Here is a 15,848-nt window from a genome sequence, read left to right on the forward strand (position 1 = left end):
CCAGGCACTGAATGCCTTCTTCGCCTCAGACTTTAATGGGGAGACTTGCCTTTAGCAATGCCAGTTCCTGGAGACCAGTGGGACAGTCTGAAGCAAAGGCAGGCTTGCTCTCAGCAGAGGAGCATTGGGTTAACATGTAAACAAAGTGGACATACAGAACTCCATGCAAGCCAGAGGGATGCACTGACAAGTGCCAAGGGAGCTGGCTGAGATGACTGCAAAGCCACTCCCAGACTCTGAAAGGTTGTGGCAATAGCAGAAGGTTCCTGAAGACAGGAGTGACATTTGCTTTCCTCCAGCCTTTGGGGACTACTCTCAGCCACCATGCTCAATCACAGATTATCGAGGGGAACATGACGGAGCCAGTAATTCTAGAAATCATCTCTATAAACATATAAAGAAGGTGATGAGGAATAGTCAGAATAGGTTTATCATGGGGAAATCATGCTTCATCAGCCTGATAGCCTTCTATGATGACACACTTGCCTGGGTGGATGAGGGAAGAGCAGTGGATGCTCTTTATTTTGTCTTTAGTAATGCTTTTGACACCCAAAATGTCCTCAGAGACAAACTCATGCTGTATGGCCTAGATAAATAGACTGGCTCAACTGCTAGGCTCCAAGAGCTGTAATTAGTGGCATGAAGTCCAGCTGGAGCTTATCACTAGTAATGTACACCAGTGGATGCTACTAGTACCAACACTAACATCTTCATTAATGACCTAGATAATGGGATAGAAGGCATCCTCACCAATTTGGAGATGATACAAAACTGGAAGGACTGGTTGCTACACTAGATGGTTATGCTGCCATTCAGAGTCACCTTGGCAAGCTGGAGAAATGGGCAAACAAGAACCTCATGAAGTTCAACAAAAGAAAATGCAAAGTTCTACACTTGGGTAGGAATAAACCCATGTGCTAGTACAGGCTGGGAACTGACTGGCTGGAAGACAGCTTTGCAGAAAAGGCCCTGGTGGTCTTCATGCACAAGAAGTTGAACATGAGCCAGCAATATGCCCTGTTGGCAAAGGCGGCCAACAACATTCTTGGCTGCCTGAGAAGAGTATTGCCAGGAGGTTGAGAGAGGTAATCACTCCCCTCTTGTTAGTGTTGTGAGACTGAATCCAGTTCTGGGCTTCTAAATACAAAAAAGATATGAGCATATTGGAGAGTTCAGGGTAGAGCCACCGAGATGTTTTACAGACTACAGCAGCCACCATATGAGGAAATGACAGCTGGCACTGTTCAGCTGGAGAAGACAGTTAGGGGAGATTTTATAATGTGTGTAAATTACCTGATAATGGAGAGTGAAAAAGACAGTGCAAGACTCACTAGTGAGTACCAGTGAAAGGATGAGATAAATAAATGCGAATTGAAATACAGGAAATTCCATTCAAACGTACAAAATTTTTTACTGTGAGGGTGGTCAAACACTTGAAGGCTGTGGAGTCTTCACCTGGAGATACTCAAAACCTGCTGGACATGGTTCTGAGGATACTGCTCTAATTGACCTGGTTTTGAGCAGGGGGATTGGACTAGATAATCACCAAGGGTCCCTTCCAACCTCAATGATTCTGTGTGTCCAACACATGCCACCAGCGAAGCATAATAGTTTTAGCATCACATACTTCTCTCTGTGTGTTTCTCCTCTTCTTTGTGCGCCGCCTCTTCTTTATCCTCCTCACTCTCCTTTCTTCTCTCCTCCTCCACCTCTTCTACGAAGAGAAGAAAAAAATGCCATGTGTTACTTACACTGACCTACAAAAGTCTCACGAGTCCTTTTTTTACTAGCGAACTTAGAATACACTTAGGAAAAACCATGTTGGGGAACGCAAGAGAAGTAAGTACAACAGAGGGAATACAGAGATGGAAAAAAATCGGAGGATACCTTCAGAGCAAAAATTTGAACTAGCATAAAACACAGTAAGAGTCGAGTCACTTCTGGATTTGCTTAGCTTTAAAAATCAACAGAATGCCTCAAGGTTACCTCTGAAATGAAACTACGTATTTTTAATGTAGTTAAACTAAAATGATTTATTAAGAACTTTAATTTTCACCTCTGAAAAAAGTATAAAAATTTCAGTAACAGAATACTAATATGTTTCTCTATTTATTTACTCACAATTGGCAAATTCACCCATAATCTTTATGGTAGAAAAGGCCTAGATTCTTTTCCTAACAAATATGAATTTTTATTTCAAGTTTCTTCCTAATATGAAGCATCACAATTTAAGACTAGTCATTTAGAAACATACAGTTTAGGAAATTCTTAAAGAAAAATCTGAAATAACACCCTCAAGTGCACACAGGTTAAAATGAAAAATGCTAACACTTCCTGAAAACTTTTACTGTATGTTCCATGAACTTTCACTATGTGTTTCGTACAGGCTGTATTTGCCACCTCCTGTGCTTGCTAGATACAACATAAAACTATTAAGACTATATTAAAATCTATCCAGAATATAACAGAACAAGTCACCACTGTTATACACATCTTAATCTGTACACTTCTCCAATTTCCTATTTTTCATTTTGTTACTAGAACAGAGTTTGCCAGCTTTTTTAGAGAAAGTTCTGGTTGCAAAGATATGTTTGATGCTCTCTTAAAATTAAGTTTTACTTCTATTATGAAAAACATTTGAATTATTTAAAATAAGTCACCTAATAAATCAGAAATAGGAAGGACTCAAACAAAAAAAAAATTATGAGATTTCTGATTGTTAATTTATGCAAGAAATAATAATTCATACCACAAATTCTTCAAAACCAATCTGATTTATTTTTAAGGTAATAAAATGGCATGGTGCCAATGCCATCTGCTTTTTAAGATTTATAGATAAGCTTCATGTATTTAATTGTTCATCTATAAAATAGAGCTCATTTACCTAAGAATCTAAAGGAGAGTCATTAAGTTCAAGAGTACTTTTTCCACAATTTACAGATTTTAATACTCAACTGGAAGATACAAACATTCCATGGAAAGATACACATACCTAGAATGTCTTTAAAATATGATGTTACAAGTTTCAAAGCTGAACTTTGAGTTTTATGTAGGGAACAAAGTAATTTCAGGGACAAGGAAGTCCCTTCCTTACAAACTTCTATCACTCTCATCAAATTTAGCTTGTTTAACTAAAAGTGGTTTAAACACAGTGCCCAGCTAAAGCTCTCTAGTTAAGAAGGTTCAAACCGTGATATGGAAATAATTTTACAATTGGCTATCAGATTATTTTTCACTTATAAGCTGCGCTCTCAGTATCCTGCTGCTAGACAGGCAGAAGCAATGAATGCAATCCTTTAAAAAAATAGTAATTTGAGGATATCATTGTTATCACTGTATTTATCACAGTCATCTTAGTAAGACACACCATGGATCTGAACACAAAAGTGGTTTTTGTTTTTACTAAGTGTTTGCCTGTCACTAACAGCTGAAAATACCTTTTAATAGTTTCTACAGCTGAAAGCATTTAGATCTGCTTAATAACTGACTGGATGCATATCTGGATGTCAGTTATGCAAAAATATACATATAAATGGAAATAAAAGTAGTAAGTCTAAGAGCATCTGAACAATATTTACAAGTTACTCTAGATGGCACAGCCATAATCCTGTAACCACAACGTTCTCCTTATAGATTGGCTAAAGCATAGCCCTTCTAAAGTAGTGAATCCTTGATCAAACTCTATCCCAAAGTTATTATAAAACAAATACAGATTTTCCCCATGAAACACAACCAGATTCGACTATTTTTGTTTAGGAAGAAATAATAGAATCACGTATTTTCAAAGGAATCATCATGACCTAGACAAGCTGGAGGAAAGGGTTGCATCTGCATCTGGGAAGGGAGACCCCTTGCAATGACGCAAATGCTTTATGATATTCAACAAGGACAAATACAAACATTCTGCATCTGGGAAGGGAGACCCCTTGCAATGACACAAGCTAGGACCCACAAGGCCAGGGAGCAGCTCTGCTTTGAGGACTTGCATAGACGGCATGCAAAGCATGAGCCAACAGCGTGCCCTGGCAGTAAAGGAGGTCCAGAGCATCCTGAGTTGCATTTACAGGACCAGAGCCAGTATATCATAGGAAGTGCTTATTGCCCTTTACTTGGCACTCGTTATGCCATCTCTCAGTAAGGAGCAAGAGACTGCTAAGGAGCTGGGGAACATGACCCAAGAGGCTGAGGGAGCTGGGCTTGTTCAGCATGGAGAAGACAAAGCTTAATGGCGACTCAAAACCAGCTTTCCAATACTTGTAAGGTGACTTTTGAGAAGATGGAGCCAGATTCATTGTAAAACTGCATGGCAAAGGGTAAGAGACAACATGTGTAAGCAGAAACAAGAGATTCCAACTGAAGAAAAACATTTCCAACATGAGGAGAGTCATTGGAACAGGCTGCCCAGAAAGCTTGTCCAGTCTTCATCAGTGGAAGTTTTCAAGACCTAACTGAATAAAGTTCTGAGCTACCTTGTCAGATCTCACAGCTGACCCTACTTTGAGCAGGAGAATGGGCTAGAGACCTCTTGAGGTCCTCCCAGCTTGAACGACTCAATTATTTGGTCACAGCTCCTCCTATCACTATATAAAGGACTTAAAAATTACAGCCGATGAATCCAACATCCATTAGTTGGTTCTCCAAAGTCTGACAGACAGAAATGCGCCTGATTTCTGGTTTGCAAAATCCAGAGGATCAAAAAATGGAGCAGTTGTGTCTCTGTCTGCTACATTAAAGAAACCTCTTTCCACCATATATTCAGCTCCTGCTTGCAGGTATTACAGTCTTCCTTAATCTTCTATTGGATGAACAAAACTTACATTCTTTTAAGCTTTCCAGTATAAAGTTTGTTTCCCAAATGCTGAAATATTTTTTGCAGCAACTCTCTGAAATACATTTTTGAAGTAAAAACGAGAACTAGAAATATTATTGCAGGAAAGTGGTTTTGTCGGTTCCATTTAAGTTTTACTTCTTTTCTTGTTTGTGAATTCAAGAATTTTGACAGCTAGTTCTATCACAACACAGGAACAAAAGTTCAGTTTAGTTGTTTATCTGCCATTCAAATGCTCTGAAGTTCTTTTCAAACACTGCTTTCTAAAAGACAAGCTGTATTCTTTCAAATGTTAAATGCACTCTTTATGCTTAAAAGGGTGTGATACTTGACTTCAGACTGCCTTAACAAAGTAAGTTCTCTTTCATACTACCTCTAGAGGGCATGAAATACCACTGCTGTAGAGAAGCCTAGAATCAAGGTGTCTAGAATGCACTCAAAGTGCTAGCAATTCTGAGAAAGACAAACTTCAGATTTGCTTTGGCAGACATCCTCACCTGGTTAAACTGGAGCATATAGATCAGGTAAGAGAAAGAACATAGCAACAGCTGCACTAGGTAAAACCAACATTTCACCTAATCCAGGATCCTATCTCCAACACTTCCAAGTCAACAGTATATGATCAAGTAGCGAAGAATGAAACGAGAACAGTTTCACAGTCCCAGAACTTACTCAGCTTTCTGAAAAACTGCTGGTGGAAGAACTCCAGAGCCTTAGGGTTTCTGTGCTTAACAGCCCTCAAAAAAATTTATCTTCTGCAGAAGACTAATGTATATAAACTTTTAGCAGCCGCAGTGTTGCTAGCAAGGAGCTCCATAGTTGTCTACATGGAGAACGATCTCTTATCCCATGCCTTGATCCTGCCTCTCACTTTTTTTTTTCCTCCTTTCCTCCATTTGATACAGGAGGTTCTTATAGAGGAAAAGACAGCAAATATCCATTCTCCATATCACTTACCATTTACAGATCTTTATCACATCTCTCCTCCATTTCTTTTTTCAGGCTGAAAGATCCTACTCTAAAATACAGCCGATCCTTGTCTAAAAGTTCTCTCTCTGATATGACTCAGAAAGCAAAGAAGCTGTAGGAGATGAAATGACTGTGTAGAATGGACAAAGAGACAATAAACTACAACCCTGCACAGGCAAAAACCCAAGCCCCACAGTGCAAGGAAATAGGGGCAGCTAGGTTATATTCAAAATAGTAACAAATGGAGATTTTCAAAATGGAGGAGGCAAGAAGCATGTGACTTCCAGCAATAGAATGAAGATTCTCTCTCTACCTGCAAATCTACAGTTACTGAACAGGTATAGCACTGATGGAACACATTAAGAAGAAAATCTTCTATTACAGAGGCATCAGAGCCAGCTGAGTCTGAACCAACCACCTGCATAAAGGAGAAACTAGTGACAGCCACCAGGGACTCCCTCAAACAAGAGGTACCCACCTAGCAACCTGGCCTAATGCCTCAAGACATAAGCTGCTTGCTGAGGGCCTGGATCCCCAATGTTGCAGAGAGGCTACCAAGGCTCATCTAGTCCTCAGCCTATCACCTCTTGCCTCTTGCTCTTATCTGCATGGGCACCAGCAATACTACCAGAAGGAATCCTAGCATATCAAGAGTGACAATGGATCTCTGCAGAAAAAGGTGAAGGGCACAAGAGCCCAAGGTGGTGTCACTACCAATCCTCCCAATAAACTAGGACAAAAAAAAAAAAAAAAAAAAAAAAAAAAAAAAAAAAAAAAAAAAAAAGAAAGAAAAAAAAAAAAAGTCCTGTAACATCTTCTTTGATATGGGGAGGGGCAAGGAAACAGAATTACACAAAACATTTAAGAGCTTGGTGTCCCACAGTGAAGTTTTCCTTTGTTTCTTAATTTATTCCCAGCATTCTTTGTTTGCTTTCTTCAACTGCTACTGTATCAATGTTTTCACAAAACTACCTACTATAATCCTGGAAAATTGTTCTTGAGTGGTGAGTCAGTTCTATCTTCCTATCAAGTTATGAACATTTCCATACTCATCTGTACCACTTTGTAGTTAACCACAATGAGTTTCATCTGCCATTTTTATACCTCAATCATTCAGCATTGTAAGATTCTTCTATAGCTCTTCATAGTATCATCAGCAGATTGTCGCCTCACTAGTCAGCCTTCTTTTTAGTAAATTACTAATTTTGTCGCACAGCAGTCTCTGGAACAGATCACTGTAGACTTTCCATTCTTCAAATGGTTATTTGCTCTGTAAAGACTTTTCATCTTATCCGAAGGCAGTTCAATTTCCAAAAGTTCTTGGTAAGTAATCATTTGTGTTTGGATACCCAAAAGAATTCAAATACATCAATCAGGTCTTCCTTGTCATGCACTTGTTTACTTACCTGAAGAGCTCCAACGTCTTCTAATGTATGATCTTCCATTACAAAAATCTTAAGTACCAACTTAGCTATTATATTTACTAATTCTCCTTGAGAAAAAGATTCCATTAATATGTCCATTTGAAGGAATTCTTCTAGTACCATTCTTTACCATTTTTTAGCCATGCTGGTTTTTGTCTAGGCTTTTTGAAAACCATACTTTTTAGTTGAGCAGCTTGCACCTCTGCCTATAATACAGCATCTTTATTTTCTAAGATAAATCTACCTGTTTTCTCACACAATGGTTTCCTGCCCCTGCAACCTCTCTGCTACTATCTTTGTTATTGGAAGACTGAAACTGGTGAAAGGACTGCAAAACTTTGTATTGATACCATGTGAAATTTAGTACAAAATGGGTGCCCAAAGGACTTTATTGAAATATTTCCCACAGAATGTACTATTCAGAAAAATTTAAATTCTCTTCTCTGAAACTTGATGGGCAAGCTTTATGCAGCTTAGAATACAGAACAGGTGATTGCTGGCTAATGACTGAACATACTTTGCAGTGGCCAGTTTTCATGAACGGTCTCTGTTACAGCCATGCAACTGTAGAAGTCATAAACTGTTATAGCCAATAAACAAAACTAGTCAAGAGAATTTGTCCCATCACCAAAACTGAAAATCTGAAAAAAATATAGCTGGATATAATCATGTTAGACTTCTGCAAATGGTAGTCCAATATCTAATATTCACTTCAGTCTTTTTGCTCCAGAACAAAAATTCCTCTGTAGACCACTGTGTGTTTTCTCATTGGGTAAAATGAAAAAAGCAACCCTGATATCCTAATTTCATTCATCTCCAATGAAAGAACCCTTAAACTGCGGTAAGAACAAGGATCATCAATTTATTTGTAGTGTATATTTTATAAAGGGGATTCATTTGTAACACACTACAATTTCCACATAAGTACACACAATGTTCTTTCTCCCCCACCTCCAAATAGTTTCTGGAAGGCTTTGCAATCTCAGTGCAACACCTAAATAAGATCCTTAGCAGAAACCATGGAACCTACCTTTTCTCTGTTTAACTGGCATAAATTTAGATACCAGAAAAGAAGGAAGAATCTGAAACATGACTGAAGAGACATTCTTATCTCCCTGTCTCTAGTTGTTTAGAGACTAAAGACTCAGAATGCCATCACACATTAGTGAAAGACTCAGTTTCATCATTAGTGAAACAAGAGCTGAGAAAATATGGTTACTAACTTCCCAGAGACTGAAAGAACCTGAATGTTGTTTAATCTATGGAATTCCTACCCAGTCAAGCATGTTTAAACACATCTGGGCTGGCATGGTCATCATTTCATAGTAAGATATACAATGGGAGGAAAAAAGAAAAAAGAAAGAAAACCCCACAAGATAATTTGAAACAACAGCTTTCTTAATTACAGATAAAAGAGCTGTATCAACCTATCTATCAATGATTCATCTGTTTTATTTTCAAAAGTACAATAGTATGATGAGTGCCCTATGTCAAAAAAAATAAATATGCTTACAAAACTATATGACAATAATACACTGTAGAGGACTTGTGTTTTCCATTAAACCTTTCCAATACTGTCTTTTGGTAAAAAAAGAAATCTGAAACAAATGGGACTTGTGGCATGCCTGAATCACCAGCATGTTTGCATTCTTACTATTTATTTGCACATTAAAGAAAGTTGAAATCCTTTCTTCCCCTCAAGAACAGTAAATAAACACATTTCTCTGCCAAATATGGAACAGAAATATTTGTGGGAAATTACTCATCTTTGCTCTTCTTCTACCCACTACCCCACCCCAGTTTGCAAAGAGTATGAGGAAAAAAACCCCAAACAAACCAGATCTCAAAGATGATAGGTTTTTTGGTGTTACTTCCATTTTTTTCTGGGCCTCAAATACCATACTTGAAAACTGTAAGACTACGTAACACCAAACTGGTGGGTAAGACCACCTTTTTGATTTAGAAATATGTCACAAGTATGTCATTCTAAGACATGAACAAAATCCCAGACTTGAATCAAAACTACCAATTTAGAAAATTCTTACCTGGAAGACTTGACTTGTTTGATAGCATCACTTCAGAACGTTCTTCCTTCTCATCACAGGGTTCCTCTTCATCAGACAGTACTAAGAATGCCTCTTTTGGCAGACTTTCATTACTTTCCTGCTTGGATGGTGAACCCAAACAGTTGTCTATTTTCTCTTCTAAATCTGGGACTGTGTCATCCACTGGAAGCAGAGAACTTTTAGAAAAACAGCTCAGTTCGTCTTCAGCTGGGGCTAGTTTTTCCAAAATTGGAATAATTTCATCTGTTTCCATAGAGTCAGTAGTGTCCAAGATATTTTCACTTGACTCATCTATTGTCTTCTGAACAGTGGTTTCTGAAAGACCTGCAGTGCCGTCTCGTTTGTCCTTTGGTTTCTGGTCAGCTTCCATGCTGCTAGAGATGGCTTCTTCTCCAACAGCACCTTCAACAGTTACTTCTTCAGTCTTCTTTTCCTCACCAGATGAATCAGAACTAATAGTTAAGTCATTTGTTGCTCCCTTCTCTTCAGAAGAGTCACTAATATCACAGATTGATTTACTTCCACCTTCTGATGGGATGTCACTCTCTCTTTGGTCCAAATGATCTTTTGTATTATTTTCTTCATGGAAGTTATCTTTATTGCTACTAACGACTCCATTTTCACTCTCACAAGAGAAAACAGTATCAGTATCTTTATCTTGCTCAGCAGTAACATTCTCTGGAGACAGTGTTAGAGGTTTGGGTTCTACATCATTGACTACATTCCCTGCCCTACTTTCAGGGCTTTTGGCTTCACTAATTTCATCAGAAGCTGTTCTTCCTTCTTCAGAGTTAACACACAAGTCCACTAGGCCATTAACTTCCCTCTTGTCCTCCATACAGTCTGTATTGCTTAAAGAGGAATTTAAATCAGAGTCTCCATTCTCATGCTTTCCATTTAACAGTTTAACTTCAGTTGTCTTCAACAGCTCCTCTTTAACCTTATAGACAGCTTCAAGTTGTTGTCGATCACTTACTCTCATTGTTTTTCGTGCTTTAAAGACTTTTTTCTGAGGTTCATCTGTGCTTTCCATCTTGACCCTTAAAAAAAAAGTTCAGAAATAAATTGTGAAGGTAACAATTTATTATCCTCTTATTACAGTGTTCCTAAGAAAAACTGTAGCGTCTAGCACGTTTTAAAGCAAACTAGTTTATCTACAAAAATAATGAAACACCTGACAACACACTTAAATTTTGTTTGTCCTCAGAAAAGTGAATACAAGTTTCTACATATGCTGCACAAACACGTGTACGTGAAGATCACCGAGATCATACTGTAACATTATATAGTAATACACATTTTAGACCAGTCATCTCACAGTATTATTATTAGCCAGACAAAGAGGTTTTCTAACTAGAAACAGATATTGTGCTAATGACAGCAGCCTCTCTTACCGTAAAAAAGCAGAAAATATTCTTGGTCCATCAGTTTACATTTCTTTTATCTTTCTAAAACTACGTAATTTCTTAAGTTTCAAATAGAATTAAAAACTGGGGTAAATGCTAAGATTTTTATATCAAGTAACTTTTAAGAAAATGTCAATATACAGAAAGAATTTCTGAATGTGTCATTAAGATACTTTCTGCTTCTGTATAGATAAAATAGACCCTCATCCTCCATATTTATACAATGGTTAACTGAACTTGGGTTTTTAGAGCACTTTCATTCAATTTGTAATACTATTTTACTAAGACCATTTGTGCTGAGAAAAACCACAGTTTTTGTAGCTCCTTTACAGAAAGATTTCCTTTTCCAAGGAAAACTGATGGTTTTGCCCTCCATATAATTTTATTCATTCCACCCACCCATGCAAATATTAAGAAAACTAAGAACATTAATATATTAAAAACTTAAGAAAAATAATGTTTGAAAATCTATGTTATCAAATCAATAAATGGAGTTAAATCCAACATTACCTAGGAAGTTAAAATAATTGTTGAAATGCAACAAAATCTTATTTCATCTGTTTCCATTATACAATACAAAAAAAATCCCACAGGGATCTTCAAACTATTTTTTCCTCATCTGGTCCTGTTTTAGGACCCAATTTTAAAGGATTAGATATGATAATATTGTTCAGAAGCAGAAAGCAGTTAAGGAACTTGTTCTATCCCAAATGAAACTCAGCAACCGAGATCTTGAATCAGCTGATGCTAACTAGTTTAGCTCTACTGAAGCTACTACACTGTCGTAAGTTACTCTGTCTAGGATATGGCTTTTAAGTTTCTCAAAACGTGCAAAAATTCACTTAGGTAACAGTAGTTAAAAGATATCACAGCAAATAAAAAAGTAAGTAAATAAATCAGGTGGTTGTATCTATATGATTTTTTTCCCCCACAAGCACCAGATAAGCAAATGTTTATACCACTGATACAGCAGAATTATTACAAAAGGGATGCATTTTAAATATTTAGTACCCTTCATTTTGCATCTTCCTGCTATCCACTTTCATTTACAGAGATGAGAAATTCCATTAATAAACTGCATTTTGTCTTTTCAGGTGAGGTATACAATTTTTTAATTAAAAAAAACCAAAAAACAAACGAACAGGACTATTGCCAACACTAGCTCAGATCAGCAATGGTTAAGTTGTAAAATTCATGAAACAGAGATTCCACAGCCTCTAAGTAATGGTTTGGCTCCACCCTCTATGTATCTGACCTTGCCTACAAGTTTTATTTAGGCAGCTGTAAAATTGCCCTTTAGCCTTCTCTTCAGCAGATTAAAGTTGTCAAGCTCCCTCAGTGTCTCATCGTAAGACACGTGCTTTAGGCTCCTATCATTTTGGTAGTCCTCTTCTGGATCCTTCCTAGTTTACTTAGAATAGTTTGTTTATGAAGGAAGTTATTTAACATTTATGCACTGCCCAATTACAATATTCTATGGTAAGAAATCAATATATGTTCCAAAGTACAATAAGAATTCAACTATTGAGACAAACTCTAAACCTTACCGTACTTTACAATTATAAGGCTTCTTTTACACTTAAAGTTAATGACCTGACAAAAATATAGGCAAGATAGAAAGCAATATGATATAAAAACCAAATTTTTTTTCACTGATTTGCATTTCTTTAATATTAACATAACATTGAGATTCCCTTCCACTTTATCTCAGTTCTTTTCTGCATGACAATCTAGAATCCTCATATTTGAGTAACTGATGGTGCCTAAACAACACTTCAATTCACACCTCAGAAACAGATGAACTGATCTTCACAAAAGGTTGTATCACCTCTATTTACAGACTCTCAGTAATACCATTAAGACATTAATTTTTGCCAGTCAGAACTAGACTTTCAGAACAGGATTGTCTATTACTGCATTGCCACTAGTGGGAGCAAAATCTAACTCCTATAGAAACACTGATCTGAAACATCAGTTTAATTGTTTTTAGAAACATGCTCATCACATAACTGTTCCCAGACAGATGAAATAGGAACTTCAGGCAAGCTGTTAATGTCCTTCCAGGGCTGCCTACATGCTAAATACAGTATCTTCATTTTCTTCCAGAAAAGAATACATTTAACACAGTAATTCTAGTCCTGAAGTTAAGAGAAGCATGTAAAAATCTCTAGGATTTCAGAAGTGCACGTGCAGTTTTTGAAAGCTCATCCCTTCCTTCTTCCCAATAACTTAAAATGTAAAGCACATTTTTTCACATCACTATAAAAGCATATATCAGACTGTCACAGAGTACTGATCATCACATTCACGTTCCATGCACATAACACCCTACAACCAACATACATGCTCTTACAGATGTAAATCTTGTAGAGCCAATTTGGAAAAAAAAAATATATTGAGAATTCCAGGCTTGGCTAACCTCCAACAATTCCAAGAGCTCCTAATAGGTGACCAGGTAGCGAGGGTCTTCTGTTAATATAGTACAAGGATACAGGGCCTTTGTATCAAAATAAAGACAGAAAAGGAGTTTGCTCTCCTGGACCACAATGCTTTCTTTTATAAGCATTACCCAGAATTTAACAGTTTTTATATTACAAAATTTACAATCCTTCTTTTGCTATGACCAAAAGATACACTAGCAGATTAATAAAGTGTTCACAGACACCTTAAAATCAAATTCATAAATGCATCACTTGAGTAATCATAAAATGTAACTTAAAACAAATTAATATTTTCTTCTCTAGTTTCCTTATTCATCTAAGCAGCCTTGCATTCGTATTTTTAACACAAAATAAAATACAGTAAATACAGAGTAAAATGAAGGGCACCTCCTTTTAAAATTTGCCAGGAATAGCAGTCTTAAAGCAATCAAATCAGAATACCTTTATATTGATGCATCCTTACTTTTTTCTTTAAAAAATAATGAATGAACAAGCTTGAATTTCTAATATATTTAAAAATTGGTTATTTTATATCTCAGGATATTATCCAAAATCTAGTTTAAAAACAAAGCTCTAATACAGTTCTACAGTGAACCTGTATGAAAAAAAGGCTTCTCATAAAATTCCATTGTTAAGATGGTTATTTGAGTAACTCGTAGCTCGATCCCACAGTCTTTCACAACCAAATAATATCCAATAAAAGCTACCGTAAGTGACAAAATTATAAGCATAGATGAGATTAAAAGATGAATGCTAAACACTGGTTAACAGCTAAATATCATGTGTCACTGCAGACCAGCCTTAAAGCGTTTCCAGCCATACCCACAAGGGAGCACACTGCAGCCAAATAACAGATCTCATGTGAGAGCCGAGTAAAAGAAGAAACAAATAAATCAGTAACCAGTCCAGGCAGGTTTGGTCATACCGGTGGAAGCCAATCAGCATTCATCTGATAAATATTGCCCTCCTGTCTTTCAAAAGGGTAAGGAGGTTGCCCTTCAGAGGGCAACTCCAGAGCAGGTTCCATGAATTCAGTTTTGCACAAATCAAACATTTTAAATTAGTAGTGTTCTAAATGAATGTATGGTAGTAGTCTCCCTTCATACTCAACAATTAACACAAAGTATAACTACTTTTGCTATGCACTTCCCTCATCTGATGCTTGGGTTTTTACTCATTGTGTGACCATGGCACAAGAAGGAAACGAGTGGCTCAGGCACCAAGCCAACGATGGGGCATCTTTTATTTCAAAGGCAAGCATTTGTACAGAACAGCACAAAATGACTCCTGCATTTAGAGCCAAGTGTGTAAGGGTTAAATGCTGCAAATAAGGTGGTAGGTTTTGGGTTGCCCTTTTTAAAAAAAATTTTTTAAACACAATAATAAATTTTGAAACACCAACACGCACAAACTTTGTACGTACTTGTTTAGGTGTAATTCATGAGAATTCCCTTTTTCATTTTAAGCTTGAAAGTCATACATACTTCAGCATGAGAGACACTAACGCACCATTAGGCACCTCCCTCCAATATCTGGACATTTCTTTCTCATGACCAAATGCATGCTACATGGCAAAACCAACATGTGCCAGTGCAGCTAGGAATAGGTAAAGGACTCCTCTCTCAGCCAATTAAAAGGTTTTCCTTAGATTCCCTTATTTTTTTTTATTATTACTCTGTAGAAAGATTGCAACTCTAAAGCAACAAAGGCAGGCACTAGCTTAGCTGCTATGGATTAGCCTATAATCGTGTGCTCATATGAGCAGCCCATGAGCTGCTCAAAACATGAGCCAATCAGCAAGCAGCTGCCTGAATCCTGCCTGGTAACAGGCAGCAGACAAAGAGAAGGTCATGGAAACATGGAGGGGGGGGGAGCTGGAATCTAAACAATAGCACACAATGGGGTTTGCGTATCATGGGTCTAGAACAGCTCTGGCACAGGGTTCCTGGAGCGCATGCGGTGCTAGCCAAAAGCACCAAAACCATAAAACATTTGCCAAAGCACAAGAACTACATGGAGGAAGGAAAGCCTTTCATTGTGAAAATAGGTGCTCAAATATGCCAGGTACTTAAAATGTAGCGTAGCCAAATCAAGGAAAGCAAGGCAGCAAGTGGTCAGGAGCATTTTGTTCTAGACGGAGAGTCCCAGAGAATGGAAGTGGTGAAGAGAACCTACCTTTTAAGTAGCGGTACATAAAAAGCAGTTTTCAGTTGAAATCCTCTACAGCAATATTGATATAAATTGTCAGAAATTTGAAAACTATCTTTGAAGAAGAAAACAATAAACTGTTTGTGATCCACTCTTACAGAACATGTGCTGAAATAACGTGCCAGTAATTTTTCTACCGGCAATACAAGTCTACTATCCGACTGAGCGCGAGATACACGCCACCAGCCTACTGAGATCCCCACAGAACTACGCCTTTATTTTAAAATGTAATAAACAAAGGGCATATGATAAGTGCAAGTAGTATTTCTTCTACCACAACACAGATGATTTGAGTTTTCCTCCCTTTTAGGCTACAATGATGTTAGTGTTGGCTGCACAAAGTGAAAGAACAACGTGCCATTTTCTAAGAAAAAATTACGTCACCATCCTGTCCAATTTACCTTGCGCGCATACAGCAAAACAAGGTCCACTGCAATTAAGAACATCTTTATCTTATGTTCCCCCCTCCCCCCCCCCGTTTTTAATGCCCCGTCTTGAGGTTCGCG

At 37.4% G+C, this 15,848-nt stretch overlaps 1 protein-coding gene across 8 annotated transcripts in view; it reads right to left on the reverse strand.

Moving 5' to 3' along the window:
* LOC104134354 (activating transcription factor 7 interacting protein) overlaps positions 1-15,848 on the reverse strand; it is a 93,444-nt gene that overhangs the window by 46,104 nt on the left and 31,492 nt on the right. For 7 of the 8 annotated variants that reach the window (XR_004843181.1, XR_004843180.1, XM_035903248.1 and 4 more), the window contains exons 2-3: positions 9,267-10,327; positions 1,628-1,714 (exon numbers count right to left, since the gene is read on the reverse strand). Coding sequence is in view for 6 of the 8 variants with exons in the window: in XM_035903248.1 (XP_035759141.1) it covers positions 1,628-1,714; positions 9,267-10,320 (1,141 nt within the window). In the remaining 2 variants the exon portion in view is untranslated. Of the gene's footprint in view, positions 1-1,627; positions 1,715-9,266; positions 10,328-15,309; positions 15,675-15,848 lie in introns of those variants that run through there. The other variant, XM_035903246.1, reaches the window with a different exon arrangement.

Source organism: Egretta garzetta, unplaced genomic scaffold, assembly GCF_000687185.1.
Source record: "Egretta garzetta isolate BGI_Z169 unplaced genomic scaffold, ASM68718v1 scaffold51, whole genome shotgun sequence".
Taxonomy (NCBI): domain Eukaryota; kingdom Metazoa; phylum Chordata; class Aves; order Pelecaniformes; family Ardeidae; genus Egretta; species Egretta garzetta.